This window comes from Simochromis diagramma, unplaced genomic scaffold (assembly GCF_900408965.1).
Source record: "Simochromis diagramma unplaced genomic scaffold, fSimDia1.1 OVJJ01000007.1, whole genome shotgun sequence".
NCBI classification, from domain to species: Eukaryota; Metazoa; Chordata; class Actinopteri; order Cichliformes; family Cichlidae; genus Simochromis; species Simochromis diagramma.
In genome coordinates, this window is record NW_024387191.1 from 48,036 (window position 1) to 68,543 (window position 20,508).

At 44.6% G+C, this 20,508-nt stretch overlaps 1 protein-coding gene and 1 long non-coding RNA gene across 4 annotated transcripts; both read right to left on the reverse strand.

Moving 5' to 3' along the window:
* Positions 1-9,144: 9,144 nt before the first annotated feature.
* LOC120745198 (high mobility group protein B2-like) lies at positions 9,145-18,674 on the reverse strand. 3 transcript variants are annotated; one of them, XM_040049917.1, is made up of 5 exons: positions 18,535-18,674; positions 16,919-17,132; positions 12,288-12,439; positions 11,926-12,100; positions 9,145-10,034 (listed from the first exon to the last, which is right to left on the reverse strand). In XM_040049917.1, the coding sequence occupies exons 2-5, from the start codon at positions 17,066-17,068 to the stop codon at positions 9,909-9,911; spliced, it is 603 nt and encodes a 200-aa protein (XP_039905851.1). In that variant the 5' UTR covers positions 17,069-17,132; positions 18,535-18,674; the 3' UTR covers positions 9,145-9,908. The 3 variants fall into 3 exon arrangements, with proteins under 3 accessions (XP_039905851.1, XP_039905850.1, XP_039905852.1); XM_040049916.1 differs by having other exon boundaries at positions 16,919-17,077; positions 18,535-18,673; XM_040049918.1 differs by lacking the exon at positions 18,535-18,674 and adding an exon at positions 17,590-18,495 and having other exon boundaries at positions 16,919-17,077.
* On the reverse strand, positions 13,825-15,393 carry LOC120745200. The gene is made up of 2 exons (XR_005698585.1): positions 14,741-15,393; positions 13,825-14,579 (listed from the first exon to the last, which is right to left on the reverse strand). It is a non-coding gene; the product is annotated as an uncharacterized LOC120745200 (long non-coding RNA).
* Positions 18,675-20,508: the final 1,834 nt, after the last annotated feature.

Sequence of the window (20,508 nt, forward strand, 5' to 3'; positions counted from 1 at the left end):
CAGCTTTCCTTTGTTATGTTTCTTTAAGAGCTCAAAATGTGTTCATTACATAAATCAAATGTCATTTTCTCTGTAGCACTTCATGGATTTCATAAGCAACACACTGTAGTTGTTCACACAAAGCATGAAGGTAAAAACAATATACACAGTGTTATCTTCATTTTAGATGTCAACAAGTATTTGCGGCTCCCAGTGTTTTCCCGAACCCTGACCCTTTGCGTGGAAACCGGGTCCAAAAGGCTCTTTGGGTGTTAAAGGTTGCTGACCCCTGCACTAGGCCCAACTGACACATATATTTGATTCCAAATACAAAAATAATGTGTAACCTGCTGGAAGAATGTAGGAGGTTGAGACAGGATCTCAACACTTGGTGTCTGCAACAAAAGACAACAATATGTGGGCCGATCGTGGCTCAAGAGTTGGCAGCTCGTCTTGTAATCGGAAGGTTGCCGGTTCGAGCCCCGGCTGGGACAGTTGTGTCCTTGGGCGAGACACTTCACCCGTTGCCTGCTGGTGGTGGTCAGAGGGCCCGGTGGCACCAGTGTCCGGCAGCCTTGCCTCTGTCGGTGCGCCCCAGGGTGGCTGTGGCTACAAGCATCACCAGTGTGTGAATGGGTGGATGACTGGATGTGTAAAGCACTTTGGGGTCTTTAGGGACGAGTAAAGCGCTCTACAAATACAGGCCATGTAATGGCAGAAACATTCTCTAGTGTAAATCCTGACTAGTTCATTAACTACAGATCAGTTTCAGTGAACATTATTCACAGAGGGATCTGAGTTCCTTATACCAGACTCTACAGAAACTGTAACACTGTGCAGCTCTGCGACTCAACAATATGACAACAATGTAACACACACTAGTGTAAGCCCCACTAACCACTAGAACTAGAACTAACTAACTAGCACTGGACACTTGCACATTAGAGATTTCTACCACCATAGGAGGCGAGATATCATCCTTGAACCAGAGCATCCAGCCCTCAATTTCGGACATAAAAAGCGACGTGGCCAGGCATGATAACACGTTGACTGAACTGCAGGACTGTGCCTCGAACCACTCTTTCTGTGTATGTATTATTGTAGGGTCTACCTTACAATATGGAGCACTTTGATGAGACTGTTGTTGTGATTCGGCGCTGTATAAATAAAATTCCATTGAATATAGAGCACCTGCCTCCTCATTGTGCTGCCTGTTGTTGTTGTTGTGGTTGTTATGACCAGTGCTTTACCCCACACATCAGTGATCCAAGATCAAAGATGTTTGAAAGCAGTATGGTGTGAAAATACGGCTCTTTGCAACACTTTGTACTTTGGGGTCATTTTTGTCCACGAGGACCACAGGTGTTATAAAATCCAATAAAAAACCCCATAAATAAATCAAATTACTTAAAACTTATTCCAATCGTGCATAGTATAGTACTGAATAACTTCTGTTATTTTCAGACCATCTGATGAATAAAAAACAAATTTTTGATAGCAAAAGATTTCTTTAGAGGACAAAAATGACCCAAGGACAACACAAGGGTTGGTTCCAGGCAATAAAGTCTAAAAATAAATCCATCTACTTCTTTTTCTGTGTTCCAGCCTCAGTGGCTCTGACACAGTGCTGTAATATCTACACCTCTGATGAAAACAGAGTTTGTAGTTGCAGAAATACTCGACTCATTTTGGGCATTTACGAGCAGGAACCTCAGAAAGCCACTCGGTGCTTCACTGGTTAAGAAGCAAAGCAAACATTAGTTAACAGTAATGTAAAATCACGTACGTACTACAAGAAAAAGCTTTTGTGTTTCTGTTCTTGGAGTGAAACTGTGGAACAGTCTGAATATGGAATTAAAGCAACGTCCAAACATAAAACTGTTCAAAAAGAGTTATAAAAGTATGATCTTCTCGATCTATAAAGAAAAGGAAAATATTTAAATTAAGTGAATGTCTCTATTTAAAAACAAACAAACAAAAAACTCATGATGTGATATTATAGTATATTGTTCACATGTTGAAATAAATTACCAACCAATCAATCAATCAATCAATCAATTAAGGCCCAAAGTTTAGGAAAGAACGTCAGCACTTCACTAATGAATGTAATGCTGGTTCATGTACTTGTTTTGTAATGTGCATGTTGTGCGTTGCTATTTCCCATATTCTTTGGCACTGATAGATGAAGAGTCTCAGGCAGGACCGAGGCTGCCAGCTGCTGACAGCGAGCAGGGAGAGAGCAGCAGAAGCTGGGCAAGAGCAGGGCACCTTCAGCCCCCTTCATCGGTCAGAAATCATTTGGGTGTCTGTGTGAAATGTCTCATTTTTAAAATCTTTTTTGTAGACATATTTATTAAATGTTTAACAATTATATAGAAGAAAGACAATGTAAAGAACAAAACCTTTGACCCATAAACACGGTCAGGAGTCACAGTCAAGTGTGAGCTGCATGTATACAAAGAAATAAGAAGGAAACAGCAGTTAGAATGAGCATTGTACGTGCTGCTGGAGTAATACTTGGCCCCTCTATGAATACTGTGGCCTCTTGATGGCCCCACACTCAGAAACATAGATCCACCACTTTCTTTTCTACTGCACTGAGGTCTAGCAGGACAAGCACAGAGATGAGTCCACTGTCACCACCACTTGTCTTTTCCCAACCATTAGTCCTGTTATTGCGCCTGTTGATGTGGGTGTGGCCAATGAAATGTCTCCATTACTTGTGTTGACACCAGGCTGTGACATTCTACAGGTGATGGTGGCACACTGTTCAGTCTTGGTTTTGGATCCTGATGTGTGGAGCCGGGGCTTTGGCCACAGCTACTTCCCCCTGTAGACCAGGCTGCTTACAGCACCCCCTGGTGGTGTTAAAGTGGAGTAGAGCCATGAGTGAGAGATGATCTCTTTCCTTTGGCTCTGCTGTTTGTCCTCATATGATCCTTCTTCCTGGCAACAGTGGGATGCATAAGTTGATTGTCATGGTCACTGCAGTGTCCTCTCCTGCTCAGCCAGAACATTGAGACTTCTGGTTTCTTGGGGACGGGAATGATGATGAAGGACGTGGGGACCACCAACTGCTTCAGGAAGAGGTTGAAGATGTTGGTCAGCACATGCTCTAAACCATGACCTGGAACACCCCCAACACATCTGGAGAGCACTGAACTCCGAGAAAGCACCAAGTGTGTAAATCTGTGACTCCATAACCACAGACTGGGCTCTCTTTAAAAGCTGCGGAGGAAATTCTCACTCACTGGGACACTGATCTGCACCACGGAGCGGTCCCATCAAAACATTATCTCAAGACATCATAGCCAGAGATTCAACTTTGTCTGTTTTCTTTGTTCCTTTGTAGTAGGGCTGCTCGATTATGCCAAAAATGATAATCACGATTATTTTCACTGAAATTGAGATCTCGATTATCTGACGATATTTATTTAACCCTTTAAGACCTACCATAGAACCAAGTCTGCAGAGCTTATATTATTTTTTTACATGTTGTAGCGCCATTTGTGGGAGCATTTCCCTCAAACACACAATAATAACATGGACTGAACCCCCACTCACAACCACTGATGAAATGAGAGTGAGTCTTGATGGGCCAGATGGATGGGCCCGTGGCTGGATTGGTAAAGGGCAGAGAGCTCCAGTCCGACTCAGACGCCAGCAAGGTGGAGGTGGAGGACTGGTTTGGGCTGGTATCATCAAAGATGAGCTTGTGGGGCCTTTTCGGGTTGAGGATGGAGTCAAGCTCAACTCCCAGTCCTACTGCCAGTTTCTGGAAGACACCTTCTTCAAGCAGTGGTACAGGAAGAAGTCTGCATCCTTCAAGAAAAACATGATTTTCATGCAGGACAATGCTCCATCACACGTGTCCAAGTACTCCACAGCGTGGCTGCAAGAAAGGGTATAAAAGAAGAAAAACTAATGACATGGCCTCCTTGTTCACCTGATCTGAACCCCATTGAGAACCTGTGGTCCATCATCAAATGTGAGATTTACAAGGAGGGAAAACAGTACACCTCTCTGAACAGTGTCTGGGAGGCTGTGGTTGCTGCTGCACGCAATGTTGATGGTGAACAGATCAAAACACTGACAGAATCCATGGATGGCAGGCTTTTGAGTGTCCTTGCAAAGAAAGGTGGCTATATTGGTCGCTGATTTGTTTTTGTTTTGTTTTTGAATGTCAGAAATGTGTATTTGTGAACGTGGAGATGTTATATTGCTTTCACTGGTAAAAATAAATAATTGAAATGGGTATATATTTGTTTTTTGTTAAGTTGCCTAATAATTCTGCACAGTAATAGTCACCTGCACACACAGATATCCCCCTAAAATAGCTCAAACTAAAAACAAACTAAAAACTACTTCAAAAACATTCAGCTTTGATATTAATGAGTTTTTTGGGTTCATTGAGAACATGGTTGTTGTTCAATAATAAAATTATTCCTCAAAAATACAACTTGCCTAATAATTCTGCACTCCCTGTATAGATGTAAAACAAATATGCCAGCAGTGTATCTCAGTTAACGAGAGGAGGAGGCATGTGTTTGGCTGCTTCACATAGTGAACATTGGTTGTAGTGTGGGGCATGTAGTCCATGTCTGTTGCTGTAACAGTAGTTCATGTTTAGAATAAAACTTCAGTTGATCGGGGCAATAGTGCCTAAAATGTTGCATAATTTTGCTAAGAGATCTGTTACTTTGTGGTAATCTTAGATGAGTAGTTTTATGGACAAAAACCAGCAGGTCATTCAGTGTTCCCTTAGTGCTAATGTGTCAGAGATGTTGGTGTAGTATAACTGAAGTAATTTTGTTAAGTCCTTAAAGTCATATTCTTTTATTGTCATGACTCTATTTTTATTTTTGTATGATACCTGATTTATATGGAATATGGTTGAAGTAAACTAAAGCCTGAAATACTTAGTCAGTCATTTGTTTAATAGTAATTGAAGATTATATAATTCACATGTAAAACTATGAATTGTAATTTTAAATGGTTTAAAAGCATGTAGAATAGCATATGTAGGCAAGCATATGTCTCCTTTTTTATCAAGAAGCAAAGACGAAAAGGAAAAAAAAAAAGGAAAGAGGGCAGGGTTCGGTGGTTGAATCATCCGTCCCCACCAACGCCAAAACCAAAATCTACGCCCTTGGTTGCATATAATTACATTTTTGCTTGATGCATAAAGTTAAAAGATTAAAACTAATAAAACAAGTTTTAAAAAGAGACTTTTCCATTTGATTACATTTTGTATGATGGATTATGCAGAAAAGGTAGAATTGGGCTGAAAGATCTATCGTTTTATCACCTCTTCAGGTTGTAAATCCTGTTTTTAAAAAGTAACTAAGTAATTAATTACTTTTGAAAATAAGTAATCAGTAAAGTAACGGGATTACTTTTTTGGGGAAGTAATCAGTAATTCGTTACTGATTACTTTTTTCAAGTAACTTGACCAACACTGCTGATAACAGTGCAAATGTTTGCAATATAAGAAATAAATGAAAAAAGTAAACATCTGTGTTTAGTGAACTTTGCAGTGTTGCTCTGTGGTGCAGCTACACTGTAGCAAAGTTTACACACTGTGTCTACGTGATCCACGTCTCACTGATCCCATAATGTTTCCACACCACTGAAGTTTTTGTACCTCTCTTTTCAACAGCAGTCACTCTCCTCTCCAAATAACTTCTGCTGAGCTTTCCGAGCTTCCCTCGGGTCCTCTTAATTGTTGTGACACGTGTTCGAAATGCTGAGAGGTGCGCTCGATTTGCCACACGGAGCAGCGCGAGAGTAAAGCACGAGGGAGGGGCTAATAATCGTCTCAGTCAATTTTAATGATCGTTGAAAGCCCAGATCGTAATCGTGATTAAAATTTGATTAATTGAGCAGCCCTACTTTGTAGGGTCTTTACCTTACAAAGGAAGAAAAACAGAAAGTAAAGAGGCGGGAACAACAATCCTGGGAGACTGCCAACATCACACCTGCACCGCACTTACAAACAATCAGTGTCTAACTGACTGTTGTACGTCTCATCCTCTAGACCAGCGGTCTCCAACCTTTTTTGCGCCACGGACCGGTTTATGCCCGACAATATTTTCATGGACCGGCCTTTAAGGTGTCAACACAAAAAAATACAACAAAATAAAACTAGTACCGGTACCGAAAAAAAATGATTTCTTCATAACACACGTGAAAAGACCCAGGAAAACAGAGTTAATGATAAAAACGATAATGAAATTAGGGCTGCTCAATTAATCAAATTTTAATCACGATTACGATCTGGGCTTTCAACGATCATTAAAAATGACTGAGCCGATTATTAGCCCCTCCCTCATTTATCCGCGACACCTTAAAGGCCGGTCCGTGAAAATATTGTCGGGCATAAACCGTCCGTGGCGCAAAAAAGGTTGGAGACCGCTGATTAAGAGGACCCGAGGGAAGCTCGGAAAGCTAAGCAGAAGGTATTTGGAGAGTGACTGCCGTTGGTTGAAAAGAGAGTTTAAAAAGAAAAAAAAAACTTCAGTGGTGTTGCACACTATTTTATATTATTTTTTAAAGTCATTGTTAACCCTTTAAAGCCGGTCAGAGCAGCACGCTCTGTTTTGTGTAACTATTGTTAAATCCCTGTAGAACCTGAACCGTGTAAGCTAGCGCAATGATTTGTTTTGCATATGAAACCGGAGGAGTTGTACTTACATCTGATGCCATCAGCTTGTCCTCGGTCACGGTTTCGTTCCACATAAAGCTTTGCAAAAATTGCATAAAAAGCGCTTGCAGGAACAAAAACATAATATTCCAGAAACACGCTTTGCCGATCCATCAGCTGTTCGTAACACTTCCCACAGTGAAATGATGCACCTGCTGTTTTCTTTGCAAATTTGCATCATAGGATTGTTTTTTGTTTTTCCTGCAGTATATAAAAATTGCTGTATCTCCAAAATAAAACTATGAAGACACTCAAAATAAATTTCCTGTTGTTGTAAACAATTTTTTGCAACTTTATTGTATTTAAAGTTTTGAGGGATAAGCCTCTTAAACTTCTCCAAGTAGAAATATATGTAAACAAAACAAAAGCGATTTTCAAATTTTTTTTTTGTAGTTTATTGCACTTTTTTGCAATTTATGTAATTACTATGGACTTAATGCAGACATATTATTAAAATATGGGCTATAACAGTTGTATTGATGTATAGCAACTTGAAATGCTCCCACAAATGGCATGTAAACAACATACAGCATGTAAAAAAATAATATAAGCTCTGGTGGACTTGGTTCTAGAGTAGGTCTTAAAGGGTTAAATAAATATCGTCAAATAATCGTGATCTCAATTTCAGTGAAAATAATCGTGATTATCATTTTTGCCATAATCGAGCAGCCCTAAATGAAATAACGCTGAAAACCGATTAAAAACCCTGAAAACCACACATTTCACACCTGAGCCTCAACTCTCGCGGCCCGGTACCGGTCCGAGGCCCGGGGGTTGGGGACCGCTGCTTTAAAAGACCATCACGACCAATAACAGAGGAATTATACTGACAGGCCTGTTGCTCACGCTGGTGGATGCAGAGGTCAGCTTGTTGTGATGTAGTGTCAGTGAGGTGCAGGGACCTTTGAACAGATTATTCCAAAGTAAAATGCTCCCATAGAGTGATGCTACTGCACACGCTTCATATGGATGTCATATGACATTAATATGTGCTACACCTGCCTCTCAGCATGGACTGGTACAGCACTGTCCTACTCGACCAATCAGAGCACTGTTTACAACATGCCTCACACACGACACGCAAGAGCTTCCTCACATTCCCTGTTTGACATGCAGGCAGGAATCAAACCACCGACCTTCTGTTTAGATGACCTGCTCCATGTGGAGTGCACCCCACATGGGCTCACTGTTAGTTTGTTGGCTCTGCTCGCTCCAGCTGCAGGTCAAACAGCTGGTGATGGAGGTGTGAACGCATCTGTCAGGTGTACCGAGGATCTGACAGCTGATCATTTCTCTCAGAACGAAACACAAATACAGGACAAAAGGACCCCGTGGAAAGTCACGGACTCAGTGATGAACAGCGTATAAAGAAAGGACGTCCACACTGAAGGCAGTCAGCTGTAGCAGGTGTGAGAAACAAGGTGCAGTTCCTGCAGGTATTACCTGTAGGAGGGACTCACAACTTTAACAGTAACTATTCAACTAAATAAGGACAGAAACCTTAACTGTATAGGCTAAAACACAGACGTCATGTGATCTGTTGATAAGACCAACACTAGTTTAAATCATCAGTGTGTTTACCAGCTGAGGTAAAGAGTTAACTGCAAGTTGACCTTTGACACCACTGAACCCTGTCTTCTTTAAACTCAGTATTGTTGAGGTATTTCAGTCAGGTTTAAAGTACTCACAGCACAGTTTGCACTTGTTTTTATTAACCACTGACTCCTTTTAGATGCCACAGCAGATTCTGACAGTACATCAGTATTTTCTGACAGTACATCAGGATTTCTGTCATTAGAGGAGCTGCCTCAGTGGCTGAAGCCACATCTGTCTGACAGAAGTTTGTCTCTGTTGATAAACTTATCTGTCCCACTCCCGTGTGATGTACCTCAAGGGTCCATCCTCAGGCCCTTGCTTTTGGTATTTATTGCCATGTTATTAGCTGCCATTTAACCAGAATGACCCCTCAGGCCTGTGTCAGAATGTCTTAAGGATATCAGAGCAGGGCTGGCTCTGAAGATTTTATATCATCGCCTCGACGTCCACCTTTGTTGCAGTGTTTGTGTCCCGTATTAACGACGTCACGCTCGGCCGCGTTGCTATGACGACGGCCACGTACATTAGGTAGTACTCGATTGTAACGCAAAATCTGTCACCCCGAGTCGAGTCGAGGCAAGTCGATCTGAGCAGGTGCTAATGAAAAAGGGACTTGACAATATTTAGTAGCAGCACTGTGACGGGTCTAACCTCTGGAGTCATGACGTAACATCTGCAGGACAGGCTCTGTTCCCAGCAGTCAGGGCGCTGCGTGAGTCTCTCACAAACAGTGAGGATGAGGGTTTATCCTGCTGAAGAGAGCATGTTCACAGATCACAGGTGTGTGTGTGTGTGTGTGTGTTTGTGTGTGTGTGTGTGTGTGAGTGAGTCCAGGTGGGCGGCGGCGAGTAAGCACAGACTCCGGGTGGGTTTTTCCCTCAGGTGGTTGTTTTATTATAAAAGTTGAAGTTTCTACTCTGACAGTGAACGAAGAACAAAAACGTCCACAACATAAAAACAACATGATGCTGAAGGGGCGGGGGTTTCCATGGTAACACACAGGAGGGGTGGAGGGTGCAGGGGTAACCATGGTAACAGTGAGAGGAGGGGGGGGTTACTGTACTGTCCTCTGCTGTGGGACAGTTTAACATCTGATGACCTCACACACACACGTTACTGTAAAGACACACACACCCTGTTCTCACACACACAGTGACACACACACACTCTCTGTGGTCGGGTGTGTGTGTTTCAGAGCACTCCGCCTCCCTCTGTGTCACCAGCACCGACACTCAGTCACATGACTCCTGTGGTCATGTGACCTGTGAGCCAGGCTGAGGCTGTTTAAATAAACGTCTGTACCCAGGTGATGCTGTCAGACTCACCTGATGGAGTCATGTGATCTATACACAAGCAGCTGTTAACCTCTGACCTCTCTCACCTGTCTCTTCTTCTTCTGTCCCTGCCATCAGCTGCAGCAGGAAGTGTTAGTGTGCTTCCTGTCAGGTGGAACCTTGTTTCTATCAGAGGGGGACGGTGTTTAGAAACACACCCTAACAGAGGAACAGGAAGTCTCTGAAACGTAGACACACCTGCTGTGAGGCTCCGCCCCCTGACCTGCACTCTGAAACACACACACCTGTTTCACTCTCTCTCTAACACTCTCTCTCCCAGCTGCAGCTCTTCGTCTCTACTCGTCATCGTCCTCCTCCTCCTCTTCATCCTCGCCCTCATCCTCGTCCTCCTCCTCTCCTCCCTGAGCTGAAGAGCTGGGGTTCCTGGCATACGTGCCGCCGCCGCGGTACGCCACCATGTCCTGAAACACACAGGAAGCAGTTTAACCTGTGTGGCAACACACTCACTAAAGGATTACAAAATAAAAGCCTGACAGAGAGCTCAGTGCACGCGTTCAGTAAAGGATTACAAAATAAAAGCCTGACAGAGAGCTCAGTGCACGCGCTCAGTAAAGGATTACAAAATAAAAGCCTGACAGAGAGCTCAGTGCACGCGCTCAGTAAAGGATTACAAAATAAAAGCCTGACAGAGAGCTCAGTGCACGCGTTCAGTAAAGGATTACAAAATAAAAGCCTGACAGAGAGCTCAGTGCACGCGCTCAGTAAAGGATTACAAAATAAAAGCCTGACAGAGAGCTCAGTGCACGTGCTGAGTAAAGGATTACAAAATAAAAGCCTGACAAAGAGCTCAGTGCACGTGCTGAGTAAAGGATTACAAAATAAAAGCCTGACAGAGAGCTCAGTGCACGCGCTCAGTAAAGGATTACAAAATAAAAGCCTGACAGAGAGCTCAGTGCACGTGCTGAGTAAAGGATTACAAAATAAAAGCCTGACAAAGAGCTCAGTGCACGTGCTGAGTAAAGGATTACAAATAAAAGCCTGACAGAGAGCTCAGTACACGCGCCCAGTAAAGGATTACATAATAAAAGCCTGACAGAGAGCTCAGTGCACGTGCTGAGTAAAGGATTACAAATAAAAGCCTGACAGAGAGCTCAGTGCACGTGCTGAGTAAAGGATTACAAAATAAAAGCCTGACAAAGAGCTCAGTGCACGTGCTGAGTAAAGGATTACAAAATAAAAGCCTGACAGAGAGCTCAGTACACGCGCCCAGTAAAGGATTACATATAAAAGCCTGACAGAGAGCTCAGTGCACGTGCTGAGTAAAGGATTACAAAATAAAAGCCTGACAGAGAGCTCAGTACACGCGCCCAGTAAAGGATTACAAAATAAAAGCCTGACAGAGAGCTCAGTGCACGTGCTGAGTAAAGGATTACAAAATAAAAGCCTGACAGAGAGCTCAGTGCACGTGCTGAGTAAAGGATTACAAAATAAAAGCCTGACAAAGAGCTCAGTGCACGTGCTGAGTAAAGGATTACAAAATAAAAGCCTGACAGAGAGCTCAGTGCACGCGCCCAGTAAAGGATTACATAATAAAAGCCTGACAGAGAGCTCAGTGCACGCGCTGAGTAAAGGATTACAAAATAAAAGCCTGACAGAGAGCTCAGTGCACGCGCTCAGTAAAGTTGAATGTTTTACACATGTCTCCATGTATTTATTTGTCTGTTTGAAGTCTAACTGTATGAATAAAGGACCCATCTGCTCAGCAGCAGCATCAGACTGAAGGCTGGACCTGGAGCACCTCAGTCTATGAATCGGTTTCACTGCCACCTGGTGGTGAAATATTAAAATGCACAACGCTCCTTTGAATGTTCGTACCACACAGAAAATGCTAGAAGCCTGAAATAAAGAGGAAATCAGACGAACAGTCAGTTTATCTGTAACCTGCTGGAACGTGTCAGTTATGTGTTGAAGATCACCCACAGCTCAAATTATATGTGGCCCTTTAACATGGGTACATATTTCCTGCTCCTCAGCCTCACCTGCAGAGCTGACATCAGGGCTCGAACATATGAACATGTTATTTTACTGTCAGTTACCTCAGATTGGACATGTGACCCTCCAGTCTCCAAACAGCTGACAAAAGCAGCTAATGTAATTTAAAACTATTCAAGCGTGTTAAAGTAGAAAATGTGTTTTTGCACAGATTAGAGGAACCGTGCAGTACAGAGGAGAACAGAGGCTGATGTTTCTGTGGACCAGATGTACTCTGAGCTCGTCACACCCTTCATACCTGCCTGTATCAGGACACACTGTGACTGGTTTCTACCCTCTGTCTGTGTGACTGAGCCTCACCCGGTCGTATTTCTCTCGTAGCTTCTGGGCCTTCTCCTCGTACGGCAGCTTCTCAGACTGGGACAGCTTGCTCCACATCTCTCCCAGCTTCTTGGCACAGTCTCCTATAGACAGCCCAGGATACTGCTGCTTCACACTGGGACGGTACTCGCTGCAGAACACGAAGAACGCAGACCTGCAGACAGACAGGCTAGAGCTGATCCAGGATCTGCCTCTGTGTTTGAACTCAAGCATGAGCAGCCCTGTGCTGCCCCCTGCTGGCACTCTCAAACCACACACTCACAGTGTGTTTGGGCTCTTACATCAGTACATGAGGTGTGTCAGGTGCTACCTGGACCTTCAGAGTGTGTTTGGGGTCTTACGGGGGTCTTTTGGGGGCGTTGGGGTCTTTCCTCTTGCGGCCCCTCTTTCCGAAGCCTTTGGGGGGGACGTAGTCTTTCATCTCACGGTTGTAGCGCACCTTATCAGCTTTGGCCATGTCCTCGAAACACTTCTTATCACTGGGAGACAGAGCCTGGAGGCAGAGAGCAGACAGTCAGTGTGTGACCTCTGACCTTTGAACTCCCGGGGTCACACTTACAGAAAACAATGCAGAATAATACAGAATCGATTCAGGGCGAGGACCAGTTTTCCTGCTGGGACCAGTTGAACACAGCTGGAATCCAGATGCTTCCATCAGCAGGTAAGAGCAGCTGCACCTGTCTGCTTCAACCACAGCTGCACACATCTGTCTCAGATTTTGACCTGAGCTGCAGTGGAGCACTGATCAGTGACTCCCTGCAGTGGATCTGTGCTGCAGATGTTACAGCTGTTATCAGTCCCTGTTTCAGAGCTTTGTCTACACTGGAATGAAACACGTGGGAATAATCCAGTCATGTGACCATGCACACAGAGGAGAGCGTGAGCTCCTCAAACCTGACCAGATGTGTTCAACTAAAGTGCTCGCATGATGTACGAGTCCAGCACACAGGAAGTGATCATGTTGTTCTGTGGAGCCAGTCATGCTTACATTAAGGGTTGAACTGTTTCCTGTCCCTGACAGTACACACACACACACACACACACACACACAGTACTGTTAGCTGCTCGCAGACCTCCTCAGATCCTCCGTGAGGCCCTGAGCTCCTCTGAGCTCCTTCATCCAGTGAAGAAGAACATGTGATCTCAGCTCACACTGACCGTGCTGACTGATGCTCACAACTGCACGTTTCACACATGCATCCAGATGTTGTTCTGTCCCAAACCTCTGGGCCCTGAGCAAACGGTCCTGAGGCTGGAGGCTCGGGTGGAGTCAGGGTTTGTCAGAGGAGAGCTCATGATTATCTGTTGGGTGAGAGGCTGTAACTGTGTGACTGTGACTCATGACTTTAACTGATCCATCACACTAACGAGCCCCTCTGTGAATCGCTACCTTATCGTGGTGGAGGTGTTTGAGAGGGATCCCAGGGGCTATGCTGTCGGGGCTTTTTTGTCCCCTGGTAGGGTCTCCTGTGGCAGATTTTGTCCTGGGTGAGGGTCAGACAAAGAGTGATTGAAAAACCCCTATGAGTGTAAGAACTAGGGAACAGGGTTACCGGGGACCTTTTACGGGCTGTGCAGCAGCCAAGGGCGGAGACCCTGGCAGACCGATCCCCAGTTACCAAAACCAGCATTAGGACATGGTCACCTGTCTGGTGGGGAAGGACCTTAATTAGTGCGTTAAGTTCAGAGGTAGCAGCTATATATAGTCAGGCTCGCCTCAACGTACGTTCTCAGCAACCCATGGTGGGGTGCTTGAGGGCTCCACCTGGGGACTCTTGGTGTTCCCCCGGACAAGCTGGAGGGGGTGGCTGGGGAGAGGGAGGTCTGGGCGACCCGGCCCCGGATAAGTGGGGATGGACACTAACAAGCTGTGTTTTCAGACGCTTTGCTTCATTGGTCACAGAGACATGTGGCTCTGTGTCACTGCTGAGAACTCCTTTCCATCATTACAGAGGAGCAATGAGTGACTCTGTGTGAGGACAGAGCTTTAACTCTACACACCTGTTGTCCCAGCAGCAGCAGCAGCACAGCCACAGCACACTGCAGTATTTCACTGCTGGGGTTTGTGCAGTAAACTGTGCACCAGACGCTTTAATCACACGTGGAAATCTTCTCCTCCTGAAAGTGACGCTCTCTCAAACTGACTCTGAGCCTCTGCTGTAAATCCACCAGCTTGTTAACATGGAAACAAGCTGCAAGCATCAGTGGATTTGACTCCAAGTCTTCCTCTTTAACATTAAAACCTTACATTTCACAGGCTGCATAAAACAACAGATTAGGACACACTGAGGAAAGTCTAATGTTGTGATATCTTTGGCTCCATCATGAAACACGATGTAAATATCACGATATGTCCTGATGGGACGAGCTGCAGTTTAAGACTCCTTGAACTCAAGTTCATGTAAATATTGGTACGTGTGGCATCCACAGCAGCTAAAGCTCATAGCAACCACCAAGCAGCAAAAACAACACACAGCTAAAGGAGCAGTTACGTTGTTTAAAACAGAGGATGACTTCCAGCTGGTGGAATAAATCTGTGGTCATGTTACCTGTTGTAGTTTTGCAGGTTACTGCATTTTCTTGGACACTTGTGAAACCAGCAGTGAGTCTGAATCTGCCGCTGTCGCCTTTCCCTGTCTGGTAGTACGTAAACACGCACGCTCAGCGCGGTTTTCCATGTGGGAGGGGGGATTAATGATGCATTCAAAGGGTGTGGGAGAAAAAAACCACTCACAGTGAATTACATTCATACAGCTTAATATGGCCACGACAACCTGTGCTCGATGGTTACGACAAAACCATTTTAACCATCGTTAAAATGGTTTTGTCGTAACCCGCCCTGGGTAAGACCAGCATTTTGTAGATCCTCTGACGTCACGTTCAGGGGAGGCGACCATAACTCTGCCCTCTCCTAACTCCAAATCCACTTGTGACCTCGATGAGGAAAAGCAGACAGGATGGAGTTTTGGAACACAGCCCTGCTCTCAGACATCAACATGTTCTTCTACATGCTCCTCAAACAGCTGCTGTGTGCACTGCTGCCACCTCCTGGTAGTAGCAGCACGTTACAGTCCACCAGCTGCCACTAAACACATTTACACACACACAGCAGCTGATTCATAACCGGTCACATCACTGCTCTGCTGACAGACTGACTGTGCTGAGTGCCCAGACTGAGCAGAAGAGAGCTCCATAAGAACCAGTGCGTTCACCACGCCGTGCAAGTGTTCTGATGGATTAGAGCTTATTCACATTTCATTGTTTCATTTCCTGTAATTGTCCTGCCTGTCATGTTACAGTGGCTACTCATGATGCTGTGACCATGTGGAGAGCTCTGAGCTCTTGTACTGAGCAGAGATGGGCAGTAACCCGGTAATCCGATTACTTTTTTCAAGTAACGAGTAAAGTAAGGGATTACTATTGCAAAAAAGGTAATTAGATTACCGTTACTTTCCCGTAGGAACGCTGCGTTACTGCGTTACTAAAACCGTGATTTTTTTGGCGACAATGTCTCACGACAGTGACCTAAGCGAGTGCGCCGTTAGTGACAACAGCTGTGTGCAGATCAACAGTGGATCATATATCGAGTGCGGAGAGAGTATGAGCGTGCAGCGTTTAAAGCGTGGAAGCACTGACCTTACTTTGAGTTTGATTCCATAAAAAGTGACAAAAACATTAGTGTCCGCTGTGCGTGGGAAGAAAACTTCTTTTTACAGCGAACAAACCCCTAAACTTCCAACAAGCAGCGAGTAGCTACGACGTAATGGGAAACTCACAGAGAAAGTCGCGGATTCTTCCACTGACCGCGGCACACCTGCACCAGGGTAAACCTCCGCCTACCCCACTCCTGCTTTACAGGTGAAAATAGAGCAACAGGACCGCTGAGTCTTTGACTTTATTTATTTTCTGCTGTGTTTTACTTGCATCTATTTGAAAGACTGAGTGTAAACACAAAAAATATTTTATTTTATGAGCTGGAATGTGCAGAAAATAGGTTTAAATGTTAAACTAATTTCTTCCAGTCAGAGAATGTTGCAGATAATTACATTTTTGCTTGATGCATAAAGTTAAAAGATTAAAACTAATAAAACAAGTTTTAAAAAGAGACTTTTCCATTGATTACATTTTGTATGATGGATTATGCAGAAAAAGTAGAATTGGGCTGAAAGATCTATCACTTTATCACCTGTTCAGGTTGTAAATCGTGTTTTTAAAAAGTAACTAAGTAATTAATTACTTTTGAAAATAAGTAATCAGTAAAGTAACAGGATCACTTTTTTGGGGAAGTAATCAGTAATTAGTTACTTTTTTCCAGTAACTTGACCAACACTGATGCTGGGTGATGAAGAGCACAGCAGTGATGCTGGAGCTGCTCGTGATGTCACAGCGACACGTGTGACATCACGAGCAGCTCTGCTGTAGCCTGCAGCTCTCGTGATGACTCCACCCATTCACCTCTGTGTGTGTCGGCCCGTGTATGTGACACGTAACAAACAGGTCAGAGGCTGATCCACCTGTGCAGGTGAGTCCTGCACAGCTCAGTGTGAAGCAGCAGGATCCTCTGAGTCTGTGCTGACTGTAAGCAGCTGTTCCTGCTGCCTCAGAGTGAACATCAGTCCTCAACACTGAGCTGTGGTTTTATTCACCCTGTGCTCCTCTGCAGCTTAGACTGTTTGTGCTGTGAGGCTCGAGGCACACACAGAACATCGACTCTGCTCACACAGCCTGTTAACCTGCCAAAGGTTTGAATGAGTTCACACTGTAAGTCTGTGACTGGAGCTGCTGCACAGGAACACCATGACAACTCTTTATTGCTCCCACTATAACCACTGAAACCAGTCAAACAGCTGCAGCTTACTGTGTCCTGATAGGACAGCTGAACACAGGTAGGTGAGCTGTTACTCACACACTGATGGGTCAGGTGGTCATGTGACCAGGTTCTACCCAGGTACCTGCAGCCCCTCCCCCTCACCTTCCACCTCTCGGAGCACTTCTTGGAGAACTCGGCGAAGTTGACCGACTGCTCGGGGTTCTTCTTGCGGTGCTCCTCTCGACACGTCTGCACGAAGAAGGCGTACGCCGACGTCTTCCCCTTCGGCTTGTTGATGTCTTTACGCATCATCGTGGCGGCCTGAAGAACCACCACAGAAGAAGAAGAGTGAGGGGGACGGAGAGCCGAGGCAGTGCTGCAGACACCACAGATATGCATTTATAGACTTGGTCCATAATGTTGTTGTACACATACAATAACAATAAAGGACTTTATATTTACTCACAATTCAACTCTGACCTGTCAGTAAATACTAAGACACTAGGGTGGCACTTGACCTCTGACCCCTGCTGTGCTATAGTTTAATCAGTAATGAAACATGGGTCTATTTTACATTACATTCAGTGTGCTGGTGGTGATTATTGATCGCTGTGATTACTGACCATCAAATACTAAACTCATCACAGAGAAACCTGATGGTCGGCCACTGTGGGTCCATGTTATTGATAATACCTGATCAGAGGAGCTGATCGGGGTTATTAACGGGTGTTTTGTTCCTGACAGAGGATCAAACATCACTGACACAATAACGATGAGCTGTCAGACTGGATTTAACCTTTATTTCAGCTTTAAACACATTTGTGTGCAATGACCTTTTAACCCGTGAGTCTGCTGTTCTTCACGCTGTGACTTTAACCCATAAACCGGTTATATCCCGCCGGTATGAGCCCGTATTTTACGGTAAATGTCCGGTAAAAGCTCCCCGTTGGGCCTCGTTGTGAATAACAAAGGCAGCAGACGGGCTCCATTTTCTCTGCCGGGCAGAGGGAGGCCCTCCGGCAGTCTCTCCTCCTTATGTCCGCGCTGGAAGCTCCCCACGGAGCCCGGTACCCGCTGTACGCCCCGGGCTGGAGGTGTGAGAGCCTCGCTGGGGCGGATGGAGGGGAGTATCCGGGACTCGCGCTGATCTGCGGCCGCTGCGGTTAGCCTAGCCACGCTAGCTTCTCAGAACAATGGACCACCATTTGCTTCCCGCCCTCTGCGGAGCTAGCCGCCCCATCCCCCTCTGCTAGCAGCGGCTAACAGTCGCTCACAGTCCCGGTAAACCCGTGGAGAGGCTGCAGAGAGCACCGCGGGGCTCTCCGGTGATTCACGGACACATTTATCCCAAAGCACCGCCGGTAATGCTGATACGGGCGGTGCTGCAATGGAAACACACAGTCTCTACGTCTACTGCGCATTTTTAACGAAGGGCTCCGTCTATGCATCGGAGAGGTCAGCGTTATATAGACGGGGTCAGGCTATTTCCTGGCATTCATACTCCAAAATGGGCGTTTCGTGTTTACAACAACATGTCTGGATCAGTCCTCCGAGAGGGAGCACACAAAGGACCAGGAAGGACACCACATCCCACCACCGCCAGGCTGCCACCGTCAAAGCGGACATTTTATTCCCGTTTTCCAGCTATTATTCCGGATCTTTTCTCTCTGGATGCCCACATCAGAAACAAGATGCCCGGCACATCCAGCTCATCTCCGGCTCAAATACACTGCTATTTTACCGCAGCCCCGCGGTGGAAGGCCGATCGGGGTACTCACTCGTCAGGAGGGCCGGCTGCAGGTGAAACGGACTGGACCGAGTCTGGTTCTCCGGGTCTCGGGTTCTTGTTGTTGTTTGGGGTTGAAGCTGCGACTGGAGCCGTTGGTTCACTTTCAAACTGGGTCGAGCCTGAGACAGGCTCCACCCACTAGCAACGCCCCCGTTGGTCATTCCTATTGAGGGGGCGGAACACTGTTTGCAAACACGGGCGGAGCTCGTCTTAATACCGATCTGTGATTGGTTATAGGCACTGTTAGTCAAATCCAGTTGTGCCACACGGTTCCGCCCGCAGAGCGACGCTACCAGGGCGGGAATTCTACACATAAACAGGGCGGGGCTAAGTTCTAGAACCTCCATCTGTTTCGTTGGAATTTGTGTATGTCAGGTGTTCTGACCAATCAGAGAAAACGTGGCAGATAACAGCATAGCGATTGAGTGAAAAGGTCTTGAATTTTACAGTATTATTAAATGATTTTTTTACAGTTATAAATACATTAGCAGGTATTTTTAGGCATTTGTCCCTTTGTGTCATATTTTACAGATGTTTGTCAGTTGAACTGAATAATAAACATGAAAAGAGTCCAACTGACCTCTGACTCGAAATTATAAACCGCCTCTCAATCCGGTTGTTCAGTCTGACATCACTAGCCGTGTCTGGGTCTAAACTCCGCTGCAGGTCCATATATCAAACGATCACTGTGGCATTACTGAGAGTTAAAAACTGTCTAAAGTCTTTCATCTTTAATGAAATGATCAGCATTCTGCTCTACCAGCTGTAACAATTGAGTTTAACATCCAGGCATCCATGAAAACGGAATTTATGACATTTAACGGAGTTAGAAGTTAGCAGGGAGTTAGCTCGCTAGCTTCTATCTAAATACAATATAGCATGTCCTGACTGCGGGGTTTTGGAAACAAGTTAAAACGTACAGCTCTGCTATCACTTCCAGCATAAATGAAGACAGAAAACTAAACAGCAGTGACGTTTGTAGGGTTACTGAAGTTTGGCTAGCTGGTATATAATGATGTGCTATGTGACCGCTAGCGACACAGCTATGTTAGCATAATATAAACAAACTTTTTTTCCACTCGATAAAAGTTAACGTGAGTGTTCTAGGTGGTCAGGAACAAATGTAATCGCATGTCAGGATGCTGTAAAAGGACCAAACTTCAGCCAGGAGAACAACTGAGATAATCCATCCACAATACGAGGTTAGTCATTCATATACTGCTGCATGGGCTGGGCTGTAGTTACATCCTAAGGTTTTAAAAACTGAGCTTAAATAAATAGAGGTAATAAAAGCCGAGGGAGGTCAACAGTGATCACTGACTGTTTTAGGAGCTTTTTGAGATCAAATAGAAGAAAATACAAAACATTAAACATGTTAACAACACAAAAGCCATATTAAACGCAGACTACTTTAGACCCGGAAGCAGTGTTGATCAAGTTACTTGAAAAAAGTAATCAGTAACTAATTACTGATTACCTCCCCCCAAAAGTAATCCTATTACTTTACTGATTACTTATTTTCAAAAGTAATTAATTACTTAGTTACTTAGTTACTTTTTAAAAACACAATTTACAACCTGAACAGGTGATAAAGCGATAGATCTCTCAGCCCAATTCTACTTTTTCTGCATAATCCATCATACAAAATGTAATCAAATGGAAAAGTCTCTTTTTAACTTGTTTTATTAGTTTTAATCTTTTAACTTTATGCATCAAGCAAAAATTTAATTATATGCAACATTCTCTGACTGGAAGAAATTTGTTTAATATTTAAACCTATTTTCTGCACATTCCAGCACATAAAATATATTTTTTTTGTGTTTACACTCAGTCTTTCAAATAGATGCAAGTAAAACACAGCAGAAAATAAATAAAGTCAAAGACTCAGCGGTCCTGTTGCTCTATTTTCACCTGTAAAGCAGGAGTGGGGCAGGCGGAGGTATACCCTGGTGCAGGTGTGCAG